The sequence below is a fragment of the Lathamus discolor genome, chromosome 6 (genome assembly GCF_037157495.1).
Source record: "Lathamus discolor isolate bLatDis1 chromosome 6, bLatDis1.hap1, whole genome shotgun sequence".
In the NCBI taxonomy this organism is placed as follows: Eukaryota; Metazoa; Chordata; class Aves; order Psittaciformes; family Psittacidae; genus Lathamus; species Lathamus discolor.
The window spans coordinates 10,748,090-10,773,755 of NC_088889.1; the positions used below are offsets into that span (position 1 = coordinate 10,748,090).

The 25,666-nt window shown below is 42.5% G+C and overlaps 1 protein-coding gene across 4 annotated transcripts; it reads right to left on the reverse strand.

The window, feature by feature from the left end:
* Nucleotides 1-575: 575 nt before the first annotated feature.
* DNAL1 (dynein axonemal light chain 1) lies at nucleotides 576-24,997 on the reverse strand. Of its 4 annotated transcripts, none has more exons than XM_065685334.1 (10): nucleotides 24,343-24,997; nucleotides 21,317-21,519; nucleotides 19,719-19,901; nucleotides 14,406-14,444; nucleotides 12,200-12,309; nucleotides 11,475-11,530; nucleotides 8,654-8,709; nucleotides 7,286-7,412; nucleotides 6,737-6,877; nucleotides 576-4,864 (listed from the first exon to the last, which is right to left on the reverse strand). In XM_065685334.1, exons 1-10 carry the CDS (start codon nucleotides 24,875-24,877, stop codon nucleotides 4,818-4,820), a joined length of 1,497 nt encoding a protein of 498 aa, XP_065541406.1. In that variant the 5' UTR covers nucleotides 24,878-24,997; the 3' UTR covers nucleotides 576-4,817. The 4 variants fall into 4 exon arrangements, with proteins under 4 accessions (XP_065541406.1, XP_065541405.1, XP_065541407.1 ...); XM_065685333.1 differs by having other exon boundaries at nucleotides 6,737-6,880; nucleotides 24,343-24,996; XM_065685335.1 differs by lacking the exon at nucleotides 19,719-19,901 and having other exon boundaries at nucleotides 6,737-6,880.
* Nucleotides 24,998-25,666: the final 669 nt, after the last annotated feature.

Genomic DNA, 25,666 nt, shown 5'->3' on the forward strand with positions numbered 1-25,666 from the left:
TGCAGAAGCCTTTGCTTTGATTTACTCCTGTTGATTTGGCTGTTGATTGGCAGTAACACTTGGAGCACTAAGTGGTATTTTGCTTGGTGAGCAAAGGGAGAGGGAACATCAAAGCCTCCCCCTCAGGTAGCAGACCAAGACTTTGTTTAAGGCTTTAAATAATGTATTTGCCTCCCTGTCAAAGCCAACTGGCAAAGGTGCTGAAGGTTGACTACTTTGTACTAGAAGTGGGAAGCCATGCAAACAAACTTTGGATGATCAAAAAAAGTCAGAAGTTTTGGACATTTTGCTTTTCATCTTTTTTTAACTGGTGGATACAAGCCCAAGCTTCTAGAAGTTACTTCAACTACTGAGACATTATAAAGCATTTTAGTGATTAATAAGCTTTTGAGTTAGTGGCATTGTGAGGAATTCTGCAGTGATTCCCTGTTTGGTTTTTTAATGGCATTACAACTGTCACTGCAGGAGGCCATTCCTGGCATTACTGAGAACAACTGCTTGGGAGTGTGGGGTTTTTTCTTTATATTGGAGATTTGAAATTAGGTTTCAGTGAGACTGCCTGTGGAAGGGCAAAGTTTCTATTACAGAAGTTTATTAATGAGTCAGCCTTCTCTTGTCCAGGTTTAATGGAGCTGATAGTATGTTACTGTTAACAAAACTTAAAAGTAATCTTGTACTGAGGAAAGTCTAGCCATTTATTTAACTTATTTGGATTTTTTCCCTATATAGCAGTAGTACACTTTTCTCTTAGGACCTAAGAACAAAGTCTGACAAAAAGCATCTTAGAAGATGGAAAAATACTTATGTCTCAGATGACAACAATCACAATATATCAGCACTTTAAAAGACTTAAGTTATTTTCTATTCTAAAATATAGAGGCAATAGGAACAGCATTTACATATTCTCATACTATAAATACATTGCTCCCTGAGCAGCTAGGAAAGTTTAATGAGAAAAAACTTCAATTTCTGAATGCTCTCCGCAAGCTGAACTATTTAATTACACAACAGCTAAACAGGTTTGTATAAAATAACGTTATATTATTTTTAAACAAGTTTCACAGAATAACATTTATAAACATAGGCCTATATAATTTAAAAACAGCAAGTTTAACAGCTTCATCATACTACAAAATTACTGTATACAAAAGATAGCCCAAGGGGATGTTAGAAGTGCTCTCTTGCTTGAAGGGTTTTCTGGTCTACTTCTAGTGTAACCCGAGTCATCTGCTGGTTCTCAGGTCTCTTCTCATACTTCCTCAGCAGCTGTCAATATATAATCACTGCCTATGTAAGCTCTTTGAAGAGAGGTCAGTGTGCTAGCAAACAGGTAAAAAACCCTAGCTATTTCCTATCACTAATTTAATTTTAGGGTATTTCTCTAAGGAATAAAGTGGATGCTCATCCTCCATAACGTCACTGGGAAAAGCAGAATTCCACATGGCTTGCAAGTTTTAGATGGGTGCTCTTCTCATCCATGAAGAATAATGTGCTTACTACCTCACTGGATGTGGTGTGATAGGGAAGAGCAGAGAGTGATACAGAAAGAGAAGCCTTTCACCATTTAACTCAGTTGCTCCCAACTGGCATGCAGGCTAAGGTTCAAGTTAGCTTATACATGACATGGTGTAGCACCATCAATATATGAATCAGCTGCTTTAATTCTACCACCGCTGTCTTCCACCACATCCAGTGCAGAACTTTAAAGTGCAAATTTTAAAATTTAGGAAAACTTTATTAATTTTGGGGGAGAAAAAGTTCAGGTGGGGTGTGTGATTTTTCTGTTTTTTTCCTTGAGAGGAATTGTGATTCATCAGGTAAAGCAACATTAAGCTGAACCTTCCACCCAGCTTTGAACTGAAGCACCTCCTGGGAATTAAGAGCTACAGTTTTATTCTTTTTTACTGTATGTTTGTTTCATTGAGATTGACATAAAGTTTCTATTAGAAGGGGTTTAAATTTATGCTAATTTATCACAACACAAAGGGAGAAAGGTGAGGGAAATCTTACACTGCAAGAGTTCCTTTACTGCTATTACAGTTGTGCTGAGACTGGATGCTCTGTCCCTTCAGTAATGATTTTGCTTTTTCTTTTTTGATGGTATTTATAATGCAGACCCCAAGAAAGAGCTACAGAATTTGTGCTGTTCAATCTGTGAAAAGAGCTGGTGCAAATACAAATACACCCCACTCCACCACCAACTTCAGTGGTTCATTGCCTCGTTCTCATACGCATCACCTGCATTGGTCACTTCCAAGAGCCAGGAAGAGCTCTTACCTCTCACGTCCTGCCAATGGTGCTGTGTTTTGTTCCAATCACCACCACACAGTCAGAACACTCAGTTTCTATTCTGCTCCCAAAATAGCCAAAGCATAGAGCATCTGCTGTATCTAACACTACCTTCAGAAATGTACAGACTTAGACTGTGTTTAGGTATTATGAAAGCAACCAGCAGGATTACTAGGTGTTAGACTGTGTGCTCATACTTCCCTTTCTCTAACCCAGCCATGAGTACCACACCTACAGACACTATTCTAGGAGACACCAGCTACAGAGATTTAAACACTTTTCTTCGTAGCCAAGCCCTAGGACAAGAGCATTGCATGGTCTATTCTGAAAATGTCTCCAAACATGTGGATGAATTTGGTGTTTCCATTTGTTGGTAGTACTCAGAAGTCAAGTTTTACTCCACTCAAGCTCTGGCTCACTGTCGTGGTTTAAGCTCGGCCAGCAACCCAGAAACATAAAGCCGGTCACTCACTCTCCCCCTTCCTCTCCCAGCTCCCTGAGGGATGGGAGGAAAATTGAAAGAATGTAACTCCCACAGGTTGAGATAAGAACAGTTTAGTAACTAAGGTATAACACAAATCACTGCTGCTACCACCAATAATAGTAATGATAAGGGAAATAACAAGGGAAGAGAATACAACCGCTCACCACCCGCTGACCAATACCCAGCCCGACCCGAGTAGTGATCTGGCCCTTTTGGGTAACTGCCCCCAGTTTATATACTGGGCATGACGTGCTGTGGAATACCTCTTTGGCTAGTTTGGGTCAGGTGTCCTGTCTCTGCTTCCTCCCGGCTTCCAGTCCTCCCTGTCAGAGCATGAGACTCAGAAAGTCCTTGGTCAGACTAAACATTACTGAGCAGCAACTAAAAACATCTGTGCTATCAGCACTGTTCCCAGGCTGAAAGTCAAAAACACAGCACTGCACCAGCTACTAAGAAGGAGAAAAATGACTCCTACTACTGAACCCAGGACACTCATGTTAACCATGCTTTAACTATAGTCGCCAAGGGCAGAGGCCAATCCATGTTGCTCCACCACAGTAGATGGGGTTAGCAGGGGCTGAGCGTGCCCCAGGCTCTGTACTGCCAAACCATGTGCTTTGCCAGAAGCAGTTGGGTGCAAGTGAACTGAATAGCTTAGTTTTTAAAAGATGACAACATGAAATGGCTATTGACTATGTACAGTCCCTCCCATCGTGTTTCAGTGGGGCCTTTACTAATGATCTAGGAGAATAATTCTGTAAGAAATTACATAGGAATATGAAGTGGTTTGCAAGATAAATCCAGTGAGCAAGTTAACTAAGAAACTGTTTTCTGGCCAAGCAAATAGCTGCCTGGAACGAGTTTGTGCTAGGTGAAGAATGCCATTGCACTCCTGACCTTTTTTAAGTAATGGATCTAAATCAAACGCAAGCCTTATCAGCAATTGCCTATTAAAGTTGGAATGCTTCAGAATTCCTCTAACAGTCACAGAATAACTATATATTGATAAACTGAGATTGTCTTGTAGCCTTCTACTTCACACCGTTCACTTAGAAATGCTCACTTTCCATCTCATCTCACCTTCCCCACTAACTACATACATTTTCTCTCACTGCTTACATCTGTGCTTTCATAACAAATCAGTATCCCAAACCCAAAATTTTCTGTCCTCAAGCCCAGATCTTTTGTTCTCTGTTTCTGTATTTTAATCAGCCTACTTAGTTATAGGAAGATTCAGGAGCTGAGAAGGATAATGTCCACCAGTGACCCAAGCCAAACCTAGGAGCCAGCTGTAGGTTAATAGGTCACATATTCCAATCTAAAGTTCTTGGTAAGCGACAAAACAAAGCAAGCTAGCAAATATTTTAGTCTCACTGAAACTATGCAAAGAATTCCCATTGCCTCTTTAAAATAAATAAACATTTAAGTTTTACATGGCCTTCTAAGCAATGCAGTTGAGTTTCAATGCAAGAAGCTCAATTCAGATCTTAAGGCCTATAACAAGCAATCATCAGACCAACACTTTCTTGTGCACAGGTCCACAGCTGCAGGGCCTGTTTGGTGTAACACTGAAGGGGACGAAACAGAAAACTCGCATATTTAAAATACTGAGAGATTCCCATGGCAAAAGTAAACACAACAAAGCCTGTATTGTGCCTCTAAACTGCAACATTATTCTTTTGGCCTTGGTTTTTCCAATGATAATGTTGGCCAGGTGCACCTAACAAGCTAAAATGGTTCTATTACAACAACAAGCATCACTTATCAGGGATTAAAACCAGCTATGTGTTAGTTTAGGTAAAGGTCTCCCGCTAGCCAAACAGCAGATGAACTCGGCTCCACTGGTCTCTACCGAAGGTGTCAAAAACTTGACAAAACTGGTGTGCCCAAATTTTGGTAACTAACTCTTTGGGTGAGAAACTGTGGAGAAAAACTGGTCTTTTCGAAATTGCCCAAAGATTCTCTTCAAAACAAACATTTCATATCAAAAGTTCTATGTGCTGAGCTATCTGGAGTTACTTTAAATACCCAACAAGAAGTGTCATCAGTTTGCTCCTTCTTCATCTTCTTCTCCTTTAATAAGTACGACACCTACGAGGGAAAAGAAAATTTGAAAATATTTACGGATAGATTATGCATAAAAAGATACAGTTAATACTGATATGCCTGAAAGCTTATCTGGACTGTTGGAAAAAATCAGGCTGGCAGAAAGAGGATGTGAACTTCTGCATACCTGAACTGCTCTTAATGAGAAAAGCCTTCAACAGGTCTCCTGTTGAATGTTTTTCCAACTCTTCTCAGGTAACAGGGAATAAAAAAGATACCAAAGCAGAACCTGCACAAATCAGCCTAACTTGGTGTCTGGGAGATGCACCATGTTGGTTCAACTGCTATCAACCAACTAGCACATCACCCTTCTGTTGCTGGGCCCTTACTTTGTGCTGCTACTTCCACAACATACATGATCAAGTTTTATTATGGGATACCTCCTCGCTGATACCAGACTAGGATGTCCAGACCACAGAATACAATTATATTGATGTGAATCCAGGAAGCAATATGGTCACATCTCTTAGGGATAGCTTGGATATCATGCAATAAAGCTGTGTTACACAGTAGTGTTACAGTCTATATTCACCCCTTGCATACTTAAAAAATCTAACAGGAACTAACAGAAGAGATGCCTTCCTGTTGAAAGAGACCTTCAGTGCTTATTTTTGTCCAGAACATATTCAACCATTTCAATGACACTGAGGTCCCTTTATTAGTCATCTAACACATAGTACACAGGCATAGCAGGATCCTGGGACAGTGTAACAGCAAGAACCTTATGGCCAGTTGCAGCATTTCTGACATCTGTTTTGCTCAACATTCTAGTTTTTGAGGTTTCCATTCTTAAATGTCACTCTTTTTCTACATTGCATAGGAAATGTATGTGCCTAATTCCGAGCGGTTCTTTGCTCCAGGCTGCAAGAATGCTTAAGGAGCAAAGGGTCTAAACTTACACTGAGAAGGTTAGTCTTTGCACATACAGATATTCGCCCTATTCCATTGTTTCAGAATGTTTCCTAATACAACAGCAAACAGACTACTGAGGGCCATCCTTCACAGCAGTACACTTTTCTCACCAGCCTTCCACTTCCTAATACTTATGACTTCAGTTGATCTGACTTCCATTTCCCAGCTATTGCTCCCTGTAATGAGGCTGTCCCCTTTTCGCCATCCCTACACTTGTACATTCCCTGCTGCTGCTCTGACTCTGTATTAGTGTTACCAGTCCTGCTCTCCTCTTTGCTGCTTTAGCAAACAGGGGATAACAGTGAAGCACTAATATCTCCATTAACAGAAATTAACATACTGAAAACCTGATTTTAAAATCATAACACTTTTAGTCACAAATCAGGACGTGCTTTAATACATTTTCACATCAGTGACTTCAAAAGCAGAGCTCACAAGTCGAGGCGTACTGCAGTGTCAAGGGACATACTCAGGCACTTAGGAAACTTGCATGAAGTACTGAAAACTTGCCTCTGCACCAGAAGCAAAACATGCTGTCCATCCCCATTCCCCCATGTCACACTCTTTTGTTGGGAAAACTAAATCAAATTTGCTAGGAAAACTGTAACTCAATTTGGCGGATAAAAGTCTTGTGAACTTAACTTAGTGCTAAATCTTTCAGTTCCCTTTTAGCTATACGCTAAAACTATTCGACTGGCTAACTTCAAGAGAAAAGCCCAACTACAGAACCACTTGGATTTAACACTCCAAAATCCATCAGACATTCTCGGAAGATCCTGCAGGAAGGATCTGAGTAACAACTTCTGATTAATTATAAAGAGAGAAGGGAGGAATATTAATTACATAGGCACACAGATGAATTTCTGAGGTTATGATTCATTTCCCTGTGGCTGTCTTTAAATGAAGCTATTAACTTACACCAATTGCCTCATGCCCCAAACTCACCATCCAGCTTTTTCAGCTTGGGTACCCTTTTGGTTGCTTCTTCAATCCAACTGTTCTGATCAGAGGAGAATTTCTGTTGTAGTGGATTGCCTACAAACACCAGGTCCTCTAGTAATGGCAGCTCTGCCAGTCTCACAAACTCTGCTGCAACCACAAAGGTGAAAATACCAACCAGGTTGTGGAACACAGAAGGTACACCTGCACCACACAGTCCTTTCAAGCTCAGTGCAAACATAAATAATGTGATACAACACAAGAGAGATTGCTTGGGCTTGAACTGGTATCAGTTTAAAGAACAGGTTTGCATTTTAAAAGAAGTCCAAGAAAGATGATTTTAAGAACAGACTCCATTGGGCATAGAACTGAAATTCAAGATGCTAACTATTTTTATTGTCTTGCATGAGTGGATATTTAGGGATTCTGAGCATGTCTGCAGGCTTATCAAGAGAGACTAAGCCCTGCAACACACAGAACTACTTTTTACTTGGTGACTTAACTCATGCATTCACCATACTGCAACAGAAATAACAGAACAGAGGTGTGGCTTACCCCAGTCTTTCACCAAATTATTTGACATATAAAGAACCTTCAGCTTCTTCATTACATGGATACCCCTCAGTTTCTCGATGAAGTTGTATGAGATCCACAGCTCCTCTAAAGTCTCTCTAACTGCCTCCTGGGAAATGACAGGACTACTCAGGGAAGTGGAAGAATATTTTCCTTATTCTTCAGATTCTCTCTTCACCGTCCCCCCCACAGGTCACCACATGTGAGAAAATGTTAAGATACATTGGTCCTCGTTTCCTTTTAAGCAGGTCCCTAATTATGCACGACAAATACTCATGGGAATTAAGAGCAAAGGATCTGAAATAGATTTAGGAGGACAGAAATCACAATATTAGAATAAGACAAGGAATAGCTGCCTGGAGCAGTTGTTCTTAAGGCATAGGGGCAGAGGAGACAAATTTGGCTGCTGGTGCACTGCAAGTATACATGAAGTGAATGCCATTCGACAACTGATTGAGAAGGGGTTTTACACAATATGAGTGATTCATTTCAGGTGCATTTATGTTTGTACCTGTTGGCCATAAGTTGCTTTCATAATTCTCTCAAAAGAGAGGGTTTTTTTAAACCAGCCATTAGACGTTGACTCTGCATTTCACACTTCAGAGATACGGCATCTCTAAAGGTGGGAATAGCTTTGAAGAGAAACATTCTGTGGGAGAAACATACGGTGTCTCTTGAGGAAGTAAATAATTTCTGTAGTCATTAAAAAAAATGTTGATTGAAAAAAAAAAAATTAAAAAGTTCTTCTGCCCTTAATTCAGTTGTAACAAAAATGACCCAGTATTTTCCTCAACATTTTTTTCCCTACCTGGTAGACTTAGTCCTCCCACCATCTTTTCCCTGAAAGCCATATTGCTCCAGGTGCCAGTTAACATAAATAGGACTTTTGTCAAGTGTGTGTTCATAGGACTGGCAATACTTGTAGTAAGGAAGCATAGCCTGAGTACCTTCAGCTAGAAAATTCCTCACGCAAAAAGTCTGCAGGAATTACTTTCATGTAAAGTCAGTGGATTCAGAGGGCTTTACAGATAAAACAGCAGTTTTCCAATAAAAGTTGGGCTCATCTTTACCAAAGACAATTAAACCTCTCTTTCTAAAACCCTTTCATGTAGCAAATTAGCCCTGAAGAATCTTCAAACATTAGAAATGTTTGAACAAAAAAAAAAAAGAGACCATCTGAAAATTCAGACGCAATGATATAAAAGGGTGAACAGATCATAGAAAATGAAAAAATAAATAGTTAGGCAATAATGTAAATTCAGCAAAGACATTTTTGAGCATAAGGGAATTATCCCCCTTTCTAGACAGCACTCCATCGTTACTGAAGAACTGATACTAAGAAGCGCATACCAATCCATTCAAGTTCTTTATGTTATTTCTTCCCAAAGACAGAATCCTCAGATTTTCTGTAACAGATAAAAGAAAGGGTTTTGTCAATAAATGTGAAGGCATTTTTAAATATAAGATGCCATATTTTACTTACAAACAAACTGCACTCTGAACAGCTTGTCTTAAGAAAGAATGACATAACAGAAACAAAACCTCCTGACCTACACAGATCATCAGGAGCAGATGCAGTGAACAGCTCAGAAACATGCTCACAAATACAAAGCTGTTCATGTGTAGGTTACTTAGTTGAAATTCAGCCCAGATAAATACTAAATAAAAATTATTATTTCACCTTGCACCTGAACTCTAGCTGCTAACTTGTCAGTTTTGATGCTACATAGTTCATACTCCATCTTCTCCAGGCAAAAGTTGTTCTAATCTTATTTTAAGGCAGCAGATTCAATTTCTGTAATGAAGGCAGCATACAAAGCTACCTTAGAGAAGTCTGATGAGATGCTTTTCAATTTGTTCTAGCACCCAGATAAAACTCCTTTCCAAGTGAGCTGTTCTTGCTGGGGTTTAGTGTAGTACTAGTCTAACTCAAAGCTAACACAAAATAGCAGTATTTTTGTATAGCTCATGTTCATTCTTCTCACAAGCTTTCTTGCAGCTGTAAATAAGCAAACTGAGGCACAGCATGCAGCTGGGTTAACTCTGGATCTATACCTTTCTTTAATGTTCTAACACTTCTTTGTAACTGCATTAAGGATGAAATACTTAATAATCTTGTTTTGCTCTTGTATGAATAATGATTGAAAATGAATGGCACAATGGTTTACAACAAGGCTGATGAAAGTATCAGCCAAGTAGCAACAGATAGTCCATACAGCACATGCACTGGCTACAGCCTGCTACAGACAGAGATACCAGGCTGATAGAACAGATAGTTGTATGCTCTGTCTCAAGAAAAGCAGGGATGAAACCACACCTGATAAAACCACACCTGGCAAATATTCTAAAACAGGAACATTAGCTGTCATTAAAAAGTTGATTCACAATTCTTTTCGGTTTGAAACACAATAGCTTAATACATGACCATGCTCAAAAAATGAATAATAATAACCAGTAAGTCTACTTTAATCAGTTAGCCTACTATAGCTAATATTCTCCAGAATATATCCCTAAGGATCCCCATCCACGGGTGCTGGGAGATGGCCTTTTGTTCTAGCTAGCTATTCTCTCTGGAACTCACATTTATAAACTATATATTTGCACTAGCTTCTGAAATTTGTAAGAAATGAAAGGACCCTTACAACTACAAAAATGAAAGACTGCTTAAAAAGCGATGCCTTAAAATTGTTTCCAACTGCTGTCACTGGTTTTTATTACTCTTGTTCCGAGATATTTTATATTTTAGAGAAAGAAAGATCTCCCTCATGTAACATTTACACTCTCTAAAACACAGAACTAACACTTACTGCTTTCATCTGAAACATTATTATTCACATGTATGGATACACGAGTGTGATCATTTGTGCAGATGCTGGAGGGACTCTTCATCAGGGACAGGACAAGGGGTAATGGGTTTAAACTTAAACAGGGGAAGTTCACCTAAGATATAAGGAAGAACCTCTTTACTGTGAGGGTCGTGAGGCACTGGCACAGGTTGCCCAAAGTGGTGGTAAACGCTCCATCCCTGGCAGTGTTCAAGGCAAGCCTGGACAGAGCCTTGGGCAACATAGTCTTCTGTGAGGTGTCCCTGCCCATGGCAGGGGGGGTTGGAAACAGAAGATTTTATGGTCCTTTCCAACTGTAACCATTCTATGATTATCTACTCAACATAATACCAGATACACATAGCAATAGCAATCTTTTCTGTCTGAAAACAGTGTAGACACTTAAAAAGATTCCTCATCTTCCTCTCTGCATTAAGCAAAGGCAATTATGCAATAACTAGTGGCTTGTTTTTCACGGCTCAGTGCTGCTTTCTCTCTCTTTCACTGAAGCCAAAAGAGACAGTAAGTTCTCCATATTCTATACCTTTAAGAGATGGACCATGTGGTTCTAGTTTGCTTGACTCAATAACCCAGCAAATTTCAAGGTTTCATAGCCAGCTGCCCAAGAAATAAAAGTTCAGTTCCACAGAACAGATGGCACAATCCTTTCAAGTATGAACAAAATCAAACCAAGTATATCTGATCCTCTGCAAAGTAGAATGACATTCTTCCATCCAAGCTTACAATACTGCAACCTCATTCCAACCAATACCACAATTCCAGAGTTGTTGAATTGAAAAACATCTCTATCATGAGTACAGAAATTGGTCAGTAAATCACTTTAGAACTGATTAGATGCTGAGCATCACAACTAGCCCCACTGGGGGGTACAAAGGCACTTTCTGAACAGATTTTGTTGTTGTCTGAACTTTATAAAGTATTTAATCTAGAAAGTTATCAACCTAGGTTGTAAATAGGAAATTTGTTTTCTGTATTCTCTGAAGTGTGAAATCCACTCCTTTTTAATGGCTAATCAGAAATGCTATTTTTTTTTTTCTGATTCTTAACTCTATGAATCTGTTAGGTTCTCCCTCAGTTGTATCACCTGCACAGTGAGACAACTGCCAAGGCTAGGGCAGGGATACATGCTTTAACACGTCTTTACTGCTTAACATGCATTCCCAAGTAAGACTGGTAATGTTAAAGATCACTTGTAATTTTCTAAGAGGAAGGAACAAAACAGGAGAAGAATAGGTATAAAACTGGACACATATAACAAGTCATGGTGTATGTCCTATCCAAGCAATTAGAAAACAAACATAATGAATCACTGGCTTGTCACTTACTTAGGTTGCTCAGGTTGGCGATCCTTTCAATGCAATTTGTAGACAGCGATAGTTTCCTTTAAAAGCAAGAATAATCAACTCACAATATACAAGGGATCACTGTATCAACAGAGTTCCATGTCCAAACACCACTGCATTAGAAATAATTGTCTATTATTATCTCATTAGATGGTGAACTAACCAGATGTGTGAACAGATTCAAAGGATCTTGAAACCATCAAGACTTTTGCAACTTTATTTCCAAGCTTCTGGGAAAGTAGTTACTTACATGACATACTGGATTATCTGTGCACCTGACCTTACCAAACGCATGGCTGTGTATTTCTGAACTGTCTCTAATCTCTTTTTGGAAGTCCTGCTGAAGTCTCCTTTCTTTCTGCATAAATTTTGGAATGAATCATCAATGTGCCAGTTAGCTGATAAGACTCCAAACATGGACCTATACTTATATGCTGATAAATAGTATGTAATGCTTCTGGGAAAAAAAATATCAATACAGAATCTACCTTAACTTATAGACAGGGATCTCTAATTAAAAAAAGGAACTTTTTGTGTATGTGGAAAGACAAGCTCAGCTGAGGAAATAAAGGAGAGAGCTGCTTCTTTGAAGGCTACACTTAAATATAGTAAATACATATTTGCACAGTCGACATCAGAAAAAAATGGAAAATTCATATAAAGAGAAGAGAATATTTGGTTTCCAATTTGTTTTTAACTGATCTTACTCGCAGTTAACAAGCATGGAGAGAGATTCATCCATCTTCTCTACAGGAGGAATCTGACCATACAGCTTCACCTCCTTTGCCTCTGAAGCCTTCTGGCCATTTTTTTCTTCCTAAAGAAGAGAGAATGCAAAGAAGAGGCTCAGTGCTACATGTAATTACTAAAAATTACTATACTAAAAACTTACTGTAAAAGTAATTACTATAGAAATAATGCCAATATAGTACTAAAAGATATTACTGGAAAGAGAAAGCATTTTGAATACCATTTATCAAGATTCCTGCTGGCATAGCATAAAAGGGGCAGGCAGCTTCTTTTCAAGATATGAAAAGAACTTGCACATTACACATGCTTCTTTTTGAAAGCTGTGTTATGCTGGAGCACTTTAATTAAGGGGTCCTAAGCTGTAAAGAAATGAGGAATAGATGGAGATCTAAAACTGGGAATAATGGTACTCCCATGGAGATGGACACACAGGAGCCTTGGCAAGGGCTGATCTGTAGCACAGATTCTTAAAAGCTTTGACAGAAAAATCACTCAGAAACTCAGAACTCAGACCTAACTCACAGCCAAACTGAACATAGGGGAGTGCATTTTGGGGGAGAACCTCAACAGACTCACAGAGTTAAGAATCAGAAATAAAAAAATATATTTCTACTTAGCCATTAAAGAGTGGATTTCACACTTTGGAGAATACACCAAAAGACAGATTTCCTACTTATAACCTAGGTTAATAACTTTCTAAACTAAATACTTTATAAAGTTCAGAGCTTCAGAAAAAACCCACCATAACACTTCAGCATTTGGGTTTATTAAAAACTATAGTCTATTAAATCTTTTAAAATTCTGAAGCAATAGTAATTATTGACTCAACACTTGGAACAAGTATCGCCTGAGGTAGTGCCACCAGTTTTGACAGCTGCCTCCCTGACAGCACAAAGGGAGCATTTTGTCCAGTGTTCAGTGGGAGGACTGGAGGTCCATTAACAAAGGAGAAATCTACCCAGTGCTTTCAAAACAAGGGCTCTTGTTTTCTCATCCACTTTCATGCAGCTACTGAAAAGCCAAAGCTGAGCTCTGGCCTGGTTTATATGGCTACTTTGCAATGAAATACATTGCATCCCAGAAGTCTTTCAAGAATCTCAGAGCACAAGAGAAGGTTTCGACAACATTATTGTCTTTCTTATGCACCCAAAATACTTTGGGCAACTAAATAAATAAAAAAAAGAAGATATTAGCATGTTGGCTTGGGCATTTACTTGTATTACAGTTTCTATCCAAATCTAGTGTGATAACACTTTTACTCAAAATTAACCATTTAGCGAATAAGCATGTCAGATATTTTGCTACAGTATGGTGGATGTGTTCAAATTAAGTCACTTTATATATGTGAAAGTTCCATTTTCTTTTCTAAGAACAACACTGTATCTATTTGCATTTATACTCAGTTTATACCAACAACTAATTCTTTTTTTCCTCAAAAACATGAAAGGGAGAGAGCTTCCAATGCACTGTGGCCAGCAGTGAGCACTTGCAGGAGGAAACTTCATCCCGACTGCCACGTGCTTCTGGAAGAAAAGTCAGCTGAACAACCACAAAAAGGCACAGAAAAACCACAGACAGAACAGATACTTCTTTAAGAACACGATAAGTTAAAGTTGCTTTGGTTTAAAGTTAAAGTTGCTTTGATTTAACTAATGTCAGCTTGACTGTAGGGCATAGGTAAACCCTTATGCCACAGGGAAGAAAAACATCCGTAATGCAACACATCAACAGATCCAATTTTTCACATGGCCTCAGAAATGAAGTTTTAGACCCATCCCCAGTAACATGATCAGAAAAGCAAATTCAGCACTTCATGTCTAACTGTAATGGAAACTCACTGACACGGGCCTATTATCTCTAAGAGATGTGACAGAGGAGCAAATGGAAAATAAATCTTCACCAGGAAACATGGAGTTGAAAAGGCATAAAGAGTGAAGGAGGAAAAGCACATTTTTAATACTGAGTTCACACCTCTGGTAATGTTAATGTCTGCAAGTTGTGGCATTCTAGTCCTTATGAGGAAAGCAGGAGTGAAGTTTGTGAGATATACAAGTATAGCTGAAAAACCCCTGAAATACTGAGGGTACTAAACAACGAGCTGAATAGTCAAACCCCATGCCACAGAGTACTGCAAAGCAGCTTGATACTGTTTCTACAACTTACCCATTTGGCTAGAGCTTCTCTGATAGTTGTTGCTTTTGCCTAAAAGATGAAAAAGTAAATGAATATTCATTGCAAATTTTCAGTTGCCTTGTTCACTACTTCCTCTCCCTTCTCTCCCTATCCTGCTTGTCTATCCCCTCCCACCACTTTCCTGTATTACCTTCCTCCAGCTGGAACTCCTCAGTGCCCCATAATTTTATTTTCTGGATTACTTGATAGCATTTTCAGAAGCAACCAATTGGTTTCACGCAAGGACATTATCTTCCTGATTTCACTCTCTGCCCAGCCTGGAGCATGGGTTTGGGGTGCTGCTTGCTAGCTTTGATGGTGAAAGTCAATTCTATTCAATTCAACGGCATGAGAAGCTATTGCACTGAAAAATGTGGTCTAATGCTCTTAAACACCCACACTTTCTATTGCTGTGCATTAGCAACTTCCTGTCTGAAAGCAAATCTGTGGGTAAACAGAATGATACAGCCTCTCAAGATTCACTGAGGAAAATACGGTACCTCTTGCCAATAGTCAAGAGCAATCTGGACTTTTTATATTTGTTCTTCTTTAATCATTTTATGTCGAGTCATATTAATGTAATGCGAAAACATGTATTTCTCAGGACACAGCTGCTGTATAAGGCTTTTTAAGGACTGACCCACTGACCAACTTCCTGTTATCACCATCTCCAACTTTTCTACCTCACACAAGTCTCATTAAAACCACATAATGATACTCAAAACAGTAGTATATCAAGAAACTCTGATATAACCTAAACATTAAACACATTCCAAGATGTCTTTTGGATTCAAAAGATTTCAGAGACCAATCTCTCACAAAAACTGATCAACAGCCTCTCTTTTACAAACTCAGGAGGACTCTAGTTTGGGCATCCCTATTGTTCTTAAGTATGGCACGACCACATGCAGATAGGAGCAGCTTTTCAGGTCATCAGAGGTCAAAGAAATGACTGTAAGAGTTAAACAAACTAACTTCCACCCAAAATCTCACAGACAATCACCTTGGCCACAGAGCTTTAGGGCTGGTCACTCAGCTCTAGATCACCTGGGACTCTGGACCCAACAATAAAAGACAACAGTTGAGGCAGTTGTGCTGATTAACAAGTACCAGTGTGCCAGCAAAACCAGCCTGCTTACAGTAAATTGGGGTTTTTGGACAGGCACATCACAGCATTTTCCACAATTATGGTAGCTAACCATTACTGCCTTCAGGTACATTATCTTGGTCACTCACATTGAAGACAGACCAGTGCCTGCTTCTGTTTCAAACTGATGTCTAACTCCAGACTGGATTTTATAGCTAATGATCCATGTGAGTACAAGGAGCAGCTCCTTCCCTGACCTCTGCTGCCTTGTCTCTCCCGTTGGTGGAAATATGAAGATCAGCACAGAGGGTTATGCGGAGAAAACGTATGAGGGATTTTGCTTGCTTTGAAGCATACTTAAAATGTGTGTAGATAAATCACAGTAGCTCCTGTCAAGGGAGGTTACTTGAGGGAAATCTCCCTCCGAGAAGCCTATTTTCAGGGTTCCTCTACCTGCACATTGATCAGTCTCCTGCAGGTATTTAGACTAAAGTCATGTTACACGGTTTCCCCACGATGGCACCCCAGACTCCCCCCTACTTTGATCTATCCCTGAAATCCCCCATTTCTATGCACAGTAACAGCGCAAGACTCCCTGCCTCAGCCACCGCCCCGAGCGCTGGATATCTCCTGGCCAGCTTATGCCGTGCCCGTTGCTCGGCGCCCGACACTTTCTCGGCAAAGCCGGGGCCCCGGAGGACTCTGCTCTGCGCTACCGCTCCGGCTGCACCGGGACGGCGGCGAAGCCACAGCCGGCCGCGGGAGCTGCTCGAGGGCAGCCCTGAGGGGACGCCGCTCCCCCCCATCCCCTTCCGCCTCCCGCTCCGGGGCAGCAGCTCCACTCCCACCCCACATGCCAGAGCAGGCCCCAGCCCGGCCGCCCCCCGCCAGCGCGGCACCGAGAGAACCCACCATCGCCACTGCTACCGTTACCGCAACGGTTGCTATGGAGCGGCAGCCTCCCGCGCATGCGCAGCGCCGGCGACACCGCGAGGCGGGGGAGCGAGCACGGAACCAGCCGCACCTGGCGACCATAGAGCTGCGCCGCCACACAGAGCGTCCTATCCCGGAAGTCCCGTAAAGGGGCTGGCCCGCGAGGCATTGTGGGACGTTTCTGGAGGGCGGTGGGGGGGACCAATGGTAGTCCCGCAGGAGCCCCCTGGCGGTGCCGGGATGACACACCTCCCGCTCTCGGAGTACCCGGTAACACGGGCCCCGAAGCCAGAGCCCTGCCAGACCCTGTCCCGAACCCACGGGTACCCTAGTGCCCCCAGCTCCTCCTGGCATCCCAGCGACTGCCTCCGGGAAAGGCGACAGCCGCTGCACCGGGTTAGGAATGCAACACAACATAATGTGGCTTTGACTAAGGCAGGCACTAGGCACGTGGTTCAGCATATACAGAACCTATGGAGTGTCTGCATTGTAGCTCTGGTCTCCAAGTAGCACTGTAAATATACATCATACTAGTGCAAAAGGCCTTCTACAGGCCCTTCTGTGACTTTGTCCAGGAGCACCCTGACCCGTTCACAAAAGGATCTTCACAGTAAAATTACATCTCTTTTATTTTTCCTCCTTTAAAAAAAAGAAGTATTCAACTTTCAAAACAAATGAACTGTTCAGAAACAAAAATATAACATCAAATTCTTGCTTTTTTATATAGTGCTTTACTTCTCTTTCAAATTGCATATATCTGACAACATCTAACACCGAACTAGTTTAAAGGCTTGTGCTTTAGAAACAAAGTCCGAGGACTTTCAAGCTACCTGGTTTTCGGTTTATTCACAACTTAACATTTACTTCCTGAACCTCCAGCTCACAATTGTTCATGGCAACGGATATGCTGAGGTAGGACTGCAGTGTGGAGTCACACGTGGATAACAAAACACGGTTAGGGGGCGTGCTGCTCTACCACAATAACACCACTCTAACTATGAAGATGCACCTGGTGAAGCAGACCAAACAGAAACCATTGGACAACCCTATCCTCTATGGCTGCAGCTTGAATAAAAGACAGGGTACTAACCATGGGTGAAACTAACACGCATGTCACAGAGGCTGCAGTTCTGGACTTCCTGGGCTGCCAGTTTTAGTGGAGGTTCGAGCATCAGCCAGGACTCTGCAAACACCTCTTCAGCCAGTGAGGGATTTTGGAGAAAGTGGGCATAAAGACATTTTGTGCAGAGTGAGCAGGATGGAGCTTCTCTTGTAAGAAGTGGATGAATAAATTGTTCAATTGGCAACAATGGTGTCTGGAGAACATGTGACTTCAATCAAACAATAAGGAGTAATAAGAGTTGCAGAAAGTTAATGAGACCTGAACAGCAGCATAATGACAGTTAACTGGAGAGAAAAGATCCCTGAGAGCAAAGCAGAACTGAGTACCACAGATGAAGGTTTTGTATCTTCCTGGATTCCTACAAATCCCTTTCTTTTTGGATTTACACTTGTACCCAAGTAGTCATTTGGTTATTTCACATTTCGAAGCCTTTATCAGATGAAGGTTTTGTATCTTCCTCTCAAACTGGTCTGACAAAATGACCTTGGAAGGAGAAACTGTAGTGACAGAGGCTCTCCTTAAACAGGCCTTCAATGCTGGCACCACTCCAGCAAGACCGCTGTGAGTAAGTTGCTTCTTTCTGCCTAAATGGTGGGGAAAAAAATCAGGCACTAGCCAAAAAAATTCATTAGGCTTAAAAATTCCACCCTCAGCAATCTGAGGCAGTCATGGAAAAGATATCCTGGGTTTGCTTGTTTTGTTTTTTTGGGGGAGGGGGAAGAGATGATGGGGACAGAGGAGTGTGTTGGTTTGTGGTTTTAAGCATTATAAGTTAATCATTGCCATAAGGTGACAGCTTTTTACAGTCAGTCTTAAATCTGCTATTAACTAGGTTTACTGTCTCTCAACTCCACTTCCTTCCTAAGAACAATCATCAGCATCCATTGACATCATTACTAATGAGTCCCACAAGTAATTAATCCCTAACTTAATGACAGGTGTTATTAGTCTGAGACAAGCAACGAGGAGATATTTAAGACCTGCACACAGCATAACTAATTTAACCATGCTTTAACCTATCCAACAGCATTTGAATACCTAGTGTCAAACACCAGTCCAAGACGTAAGAGGAAAAGATGGTTACATCCCTAATCCAAGACAGTGCTAGTGCCGTCATTCTCCCTGAATGACAGAAGAAGTTCTCTTCGTTTTCCCACACTACAGTTTTTGTTGGAAACAGGTGGTGTCACCAGAAGACCACTACCTAAGATCAGGGTATACGAGCCTCCTTACAGATAGATATCCCCAGCTTCATGTCTATAGGGAACATTTCCAAAGTGTATATGGCTGTAAAGTGAGAGTTCTGGGCTAAGGTTACTCAAGACCAAAAGCCAGAATCATTCATCATTTTGATGGCAAAGTTTATCATTCATTGCCATCATTTCCGATGTGTGATGCAGTCTGTAATTGCTGAGAGTGTAGGCTAGCTGTTAAATTCTGAGTCATAAATACTGCAAGCAAAAAAGTACCTACTACTCCCTTCAGGTACTTGTTTCTTGACATCATGACCAATTCAGGCTGTCCAATTTGTACTACAGTGCAGTCAATTTATCATTGTTTCACTTCATCTCTGTGTACCCAGTTAAAATAACTTAAACTAGCCCAAAGAAATTCCTTTCTTTTTGGATTTATGCTTGTAGCTAAGTAGTCATTTGGTTATTTCACATTTCAAAGCTTTTCTCAGTCAGTCCCTCCAATTCACCGGTCATTTTGTTGGCTCAAGCTCAGTCCTCTGCAGTTCTACCACAGTTTGCAGGTGGTTAAGTGTTCATCCCAAATGCAAGCGCAGAAACTCCTGAATCTTTCCCCAGGAGTGTTCCTGTGCATGGGCATGCGCTTTGCTCTTTCCACCCCCCAGAACAGGCACACCCAGAACACGATCCATAGCTACCTGACAAAATGGAGTAGAAGGAGGATCAATTCGGTGACCAGCTCCTGGATAACTCAAGAGTTTAAAGTTTTCTTTTCCATGCTGGCGTAGACGCCCAATTGCCAGCTCAGCATATAAGGAGCTCTTCCACATACGATCATCTTCCCCTACCACTAAGAGAAAGTGACCTTCTGCTTTTTCAATAGGGATTGTGCAAGGAGAATTGGCAGGATTTGCTGGGTCATCCAGAGCTTCAAAAATGTCAAATACTCCATTGTCAGAAACACTGACCTTATTCATATCAAAACGCAGTCCAGGCAGAGTCATCTCACCATAATGGAGGTCTGCAATTGTGTTTGAACTACAGCCAGAGATACAGACCGCAGCCACTACTTCAGGCAGGAAGGTGATCATGGACAGTGCTAATTCTGCCCCTTTCCCAGTCCCAATCACTCCAACTCCTGGTCCCTTCACCTTCAGATAAGATAGGGGGTGGGGAAGAGGGGAAGAAAGGAATAAAGGAAGTGTGAATTATAATGGGTTTAGCCATTAAATGCCTTTGGAGTTGTGTTATTAAAAAAATTTAAAAAAATAGGTTACTTATTGATGTGATCAGTTGGAAAGCTACAGCCTGGACCCTGGCTCCTCTCTCTGTTTAGTGTCTCGTTTTTCAGAAACAACAAGAGCTGGAAAAACCCCATAAAACAACACGGACACAAGAAATACCATCATTTGGACCTCACCTAGTCCTAACTGCTTATTTTGATGCTATTTTCTCTTTTTCCCAAAACAGGCAGCAGGAAAATCAAGCACAGTCTGTTGCTATACATGTCTCAGGCAAAAAAAGTAACCTCACAAATGACATTTGAAGGATTAGATAAGTAATTTTTAGTCTTGTCCTTTTCTAGCCCAGAAAGTATACTTGAAAACAACATCTCAAGCCATCAAATCCATTACTTTGCTGACTATTGAGCAGCTTTGTACCATCTTCTCTTAAACTAATTGCTTCCATTTTAAAAAATAATTAAATAAACTTTATCACCACTGCTCCTGTTTAGACGCTATTCCAGCACTTCATAGAATCATAGAATAGTCAGGGTTGGAAAGGACCTCAAGATCATAAAGTTCCAACTCCCCTGCCATGGGCAGGGACACCTCACACTCAACCATGTCATCCAAGGGTCTGTCCAACCTGGCCTTGAAGACCACCAGGGATGGAGTATTCACAACTTCCTTGGGCAACCCATTCCAGTGCCTCACCACCCTTACAGTAAAGAACTTCCTCCTTTTACCTAATCTAAACTTCCCCTGTTTAAGTTTTAACCCATTATCCCTTGTGCTATCACTACAGTCCCTAATGAAGAGTCCCTCCCCAGCATCCTTCTAGGCCTCCTTCAGGTACTGGAAGGCTGCTATGAGGTTTCCACGCAGCCTTCTCTTCTCCAGGTTGAAGAGCCCCAACTTTCTCAGCCTGTCTTCATACGGGAGATGCTCCAATCCCCTGATCATCCTCGTGGCCCTCCTCTGGACTTGTTCCAACAGCTGCATGTCCTTTTTATGTTGAAGACACACCAGAACTGCACACAATACTCCAAGTGAGGTCTCACGAGAGCAGAGTAGAAGGGCAGGATCACCTCCTTCGACCTGCTGGTCACGCTCCTTTTGACTGTTCTAATGATCGGAAATCTAGTTTCCAGCATGAATTTATATCCAGCTTGTGCTAGAAGTCACTGCAATCATACGTGTATCAACCTATGCAGGACCTACACTTTTGCCACTATTTGGCCTAACCCATCCCAGCAGAAACTGACACTCCAAAAACACTACTGCCACCACTTGGGCGTGACTGCTGAATCCTCCCTTGTCCTGAGGTGTCTCATTCCACTCACCTTGGGGTGACGCTGTAGGAATCTAGCTGCCTCCTCAAAGTACTCAAGCTGGAATTCTTTCATGACCTTAGGCAGATCTTCAAAGTCAAAATACGGCAGAGAAAGAGCAGCAAAGCCACGGGTAGCCAGGAGACTGGATCTAAATTCAACCAAACCTCCTTCATCCCCATACATGTCGATCACTCCTGGAAAGGGGCCATCCCCTATATTAAAAAGAAGGGGTATAGAGGACAAGTTATCAAACGATACACTAAAAACTATCTGGTGAAGAGTGAACAATAAAATAAAGATAGCTTAAGAGATTTTCTATTAATACTCATTACTTTTCCACTTGCACAGCAGAGATAAGAGAACCAGTGCTGTAGCCCACTTCAGCCTTTTCCAAACTATGAACAGTTTCTTACCTTCCTGTAAGAAATACATGAACAGTTAAACTTGGGTGGTTTTTTTTAATGCGTTTTTCAGTGGTCTTAACCTACCTCCCTCAGAACAATCAGACCCTGAATCATCTCTTTTCCCCACAAAGAAGTCATACCTTAATTAGCAAAGTGCAAGCTCATTACTAATGAGGGAAGAGCACTGAGCCCTGGAAGTAAATCCTACAAAACTTTCACAAACTCTGGAATAAAGTGCATTGAGCAAAGCACAGGAAAGAGACACCTGTTACTCTATGAAATCAACTGGGCTTAGTATATCTCAACATCAGCACTGTAACAGTTGGCAGCAGAACTGCTACTGCAGATGTGAAGAGAGTAAAACTGAGAGCTGTATGGGTATGGTTATGTGTCCATGACTGATACACAGATAAATATGTGCAGACATGTATACAATCAGTCCCACAAACCTACAGAAACAATCAGAACCACAACTTGAAATGAACATGGCTTTGCAGCCAAGGTTGTGTTGTGATATTACTGTATGCCATGCCAGCAGATCTTGAGTTAAAAGCCTAAGGATACTACTACCTCTTGGAACTATGAAAGACCCCTGGCCACCAGATGTCACCACCGATGTGCACGGATCCAGCTTGCTACAATTATATTGGCAGAAAAAGGACATGCTTGTGCAAGAATGCATAACTTTGGCATTGCCTATGTGCAACAAAGGCAAGACCTCTGGCTTTTCAAGGTGCTTAAGAAAAGGAAGTTTTGGACAAGACATACTAGATGGTGGAAATCTCCTAACTTAAAGCATTAGGAAGTCAGAGAAGGCCTTAAACATGCTTTTGGCTTCTTTTCTTTCAGTTCTGTAATTTTCCACAGAAGTTCAATATTCTACTTGAGAGAAAATATGCCTGGATAAATTTATCATAATGCCATGATCAGCAGTAACCTTTACTTAGCAACAGTCAGCCTAGATGGCTAGGGAAAAAAAGTGTGCATTTATTTATCATGCCTACCTGGAAAGCTTTCTAGCAAGCATGTGATCGGAACACAGTCAAGCATGAATGTATTTCTCTCTCATGAAGACAACCTTTAACTTACACAAGGATCTTGGACTGCCTTCCTGAGTGCCTACACATGCCCAAGTATACAGTTTCTGCATAGCCCATCAAAAGAAGGAATAAATGGGCTAGTCAACTTTACTATTGCTTAAAAACAAAGAAAACCTTTCTGTAACTCTTATGCCTGAATTGAGAAACCTCTTTCATATCAAAAGTACAGCGTAAGCCCTCTCATGTCATCTCACGTTTACTAAAACTGGTTCACATTTAACATTCCTATGTGAGTAATATTAACATTTTCCCATTCCAGGAGCAAAGAAAGGTGTGGTAGCAACGCTGTAACTGGATCCTCCATCAAGGACACCAGTATCACTTAAGCAACGATTCCAGATTTTGCCATGCTATTGCAACACTACACTTTCTGAAGGGAAAGATGCAGTTCCATCTTCCAGATCTCTGGATTCCCACTGAGCTCAGCAGAAATCCAGCTCATCTTCTAAGGGACGATATATCAAAACAGCCATGTCTCGGTGATGAAAAGCCCAGCATGCTGATTAAACATTTGAACCCAAATTCAAAGTTCAATCTCTGCTGGGTTTGGAGGTTTTTTTTTCCCTCTTCATGGACTTTGGATCCTTATCTAAACAGATAAAAAGATTATTGGTTTGCAGATAATTCCCTAATACTTAAATCCCTAATAACTGTAGTGATATTTACAGGATTTGCTTAACCAAGCTGCTACAAATTAGAGGCAATAGAGAGGGCAGTTGTAGTAGCATGACACTCAGGGAAATACAAGAAGTTTAAATCATGACTTACGTGTACACACACCATCATCAGTGTAAAGTTTCATTTTCCAACAGCACTACCAGTCCATCAGAATATCACACCCAATAAAGCACAACCATCCCACAAGCAGAACAGGTAGAACTTGCTCAGAAATCTATTTTGCCTTTATACCACAGTACAACTGAAGTAGCTCAACTATTAACTTGGCTTTGGCTCTGGTGTAACAGAGGAGGAATACTTGTATTTACTTGAATCTTCCACTGCTCTGCTTACTGGCATGTGTTTCATACGGAAGAAAAATGCCTTTTCAATTTGATCATGCTCAGGGTAAAATCCTTGGGAGATTTAGCACAGGCTCACACAATGAAGTGTATTAGCTTTTTTCAGTGTTACAGATTCTGGCAAGTCCAGAGCAAACACCAAACCTACTGAAAAAACATAGACCGAGAGCAGCTACATTGTACACTCACAACCCCTATTCACTCTCATTTAGCTTCTGTCCCGTAAGAGCCATCCGCCCGTGCCTGCCCTGCTCGGTGCTGCCGGTAAGGACCAGGCAGCGTGGCCGTACAAAAGCCGGGCCGCGTCCCGAGAAACCTTCGGAAACGTCTCCGTCAGATTTCAAGGAAAAAAGCCATGTCTGCAGGGCGGCGTTCAGATCTGTTATGGAATACGGATTTCCCGGGTGATACCCTTTGCATGTGTTTCTTTTAAAGACTTTCCTTGCTTTGGCCAAAGACAGCGGGGGCCCGCCAGCCGCAGGACGAAGGTCTCCCTCCGGCCGGGCACTCACCCGGCGGCAGGAAGAGAGAGCCCCTTACTCTTCCCTCCTTCAGCCGGATCCTCCGCACGCCGGGGGCCGTAAACCACCTCTCCACCTCGGCCTTGGCCACCACGGGCCCGGGGAAGGCGCCGGGCTGGCTATGGCCCTGGTGCACCAGAATCTCCACCTTCATCGGGGTGCCGGTGCTGCGGGGAACGAGCCGCTGGTAAGGCCTCTCCATGCCGGCGGGGGCGAGACTCCAGAAGAGCCCCATGGGCTCCACGCCGGTGTAGTCCCCGCCCTGCGAGGCGTCCGTGCCCAGGTGCACCTCGCCGCTGCCGTCGGCCGAGTAGTGCGCGCACGACTGGAAGAGGCATCCGCGCTCATCCGCTGCCACCGCCCGCAGGGTCACCGGCTGCCCTGGACCCAGCCCCGCCACCCGCGTCTCCACCCGCTCGTCCGCCAGCGCGGCGGCGGGGGACACGGCCACGCTTACGGCCGGTCGCCGAGGGGCGCTGAAGAGGGCCCGCGCCGGGGCCGACGCGACAGCGACAGCTCTCCACATGATGGCGGCAGGTAGGCGGCAGCCCTGCGCCAACGGCAGAAACGGTAGTGCTGCCGCCGCCCCGTCCAGACGACCTCAATCGATAGCAGAGCCCCCGGCCCTCCCGCCTGGACAGAGCCGGGGCGGGAGAGGCCGATCCCCACCCGCAGCCGTTCCCGCCCCCCGGAGCCTCCCCGCGTCCATCGTGAGGAGCGAGCCGCTGACATTTGATTTTAATCCGTTACAAATAAAGGGAACGCAAACCGCACAAACACACCTGCAGAATTCAGCTCAACACGAACAGCAGCCCAGACCACATCCACCCGCCTCGGCACTGACGCGTTAAAACATGACTTGTATCCAACAAGGCAACGCACCAGCACCCCCCGAGCGACATTCAGTGTTTCTTGCCTCAGACTCGCAATCGGGTGCCAGGAGTTATGGGGTGTCCCCAGGCAGGGGTTGGGAAGCGCTCGGCTGGTGCCCATTCCTCAGGGAATGTGGCCTGTGTGGCCTGTCGGGACGGAGACACGATGCAGGGCCACAAACCTGCCTGCATGGCGCTACTCCGTGACAAGGTAAAGCTGCCTCATGGAGCTCCCATGCCAGCTTCACGGACTTGCTATTTTTATCAGCGCTTACAAGCAGGCAGCTGTGGAGGCATAAAGGGAACGTACAGGCAGAGAGAAACTGCCCTCCACCAGTGCTGCGGACCTATGCAGGGATATCCAGCCTTGCTGATGAGATACCCACCAGCAGCTCCGTGTATAGCTACTAACGGGTCCAATTCTGTTGTTTCTTCATGCTTAT

Coding starts and splice junctions, on each gene's coding strand:
- DNAL1 (XM_065685333.1), bottom strand. CDS start 24,877: ATGTGGAGAGCTGTCGCTGTCGCGTCGGCCCCGGCGCGGGCCCTCTTC. Junction 12,310..14,405: donor GAGAAGCTCTAGCCAAATGG/GTAAGTTGTAGA, acceptor TCTCTTCTTTAG/GAAGAAAAAAATGGCCAGAA. Junction 6,881..7,285: donor TAATTTGGTGAAAGACTGGG/GTAAGCCACACC, acceptor TTGTGGTTGCAG/CAGAGTTTGTGAGACTGGCA.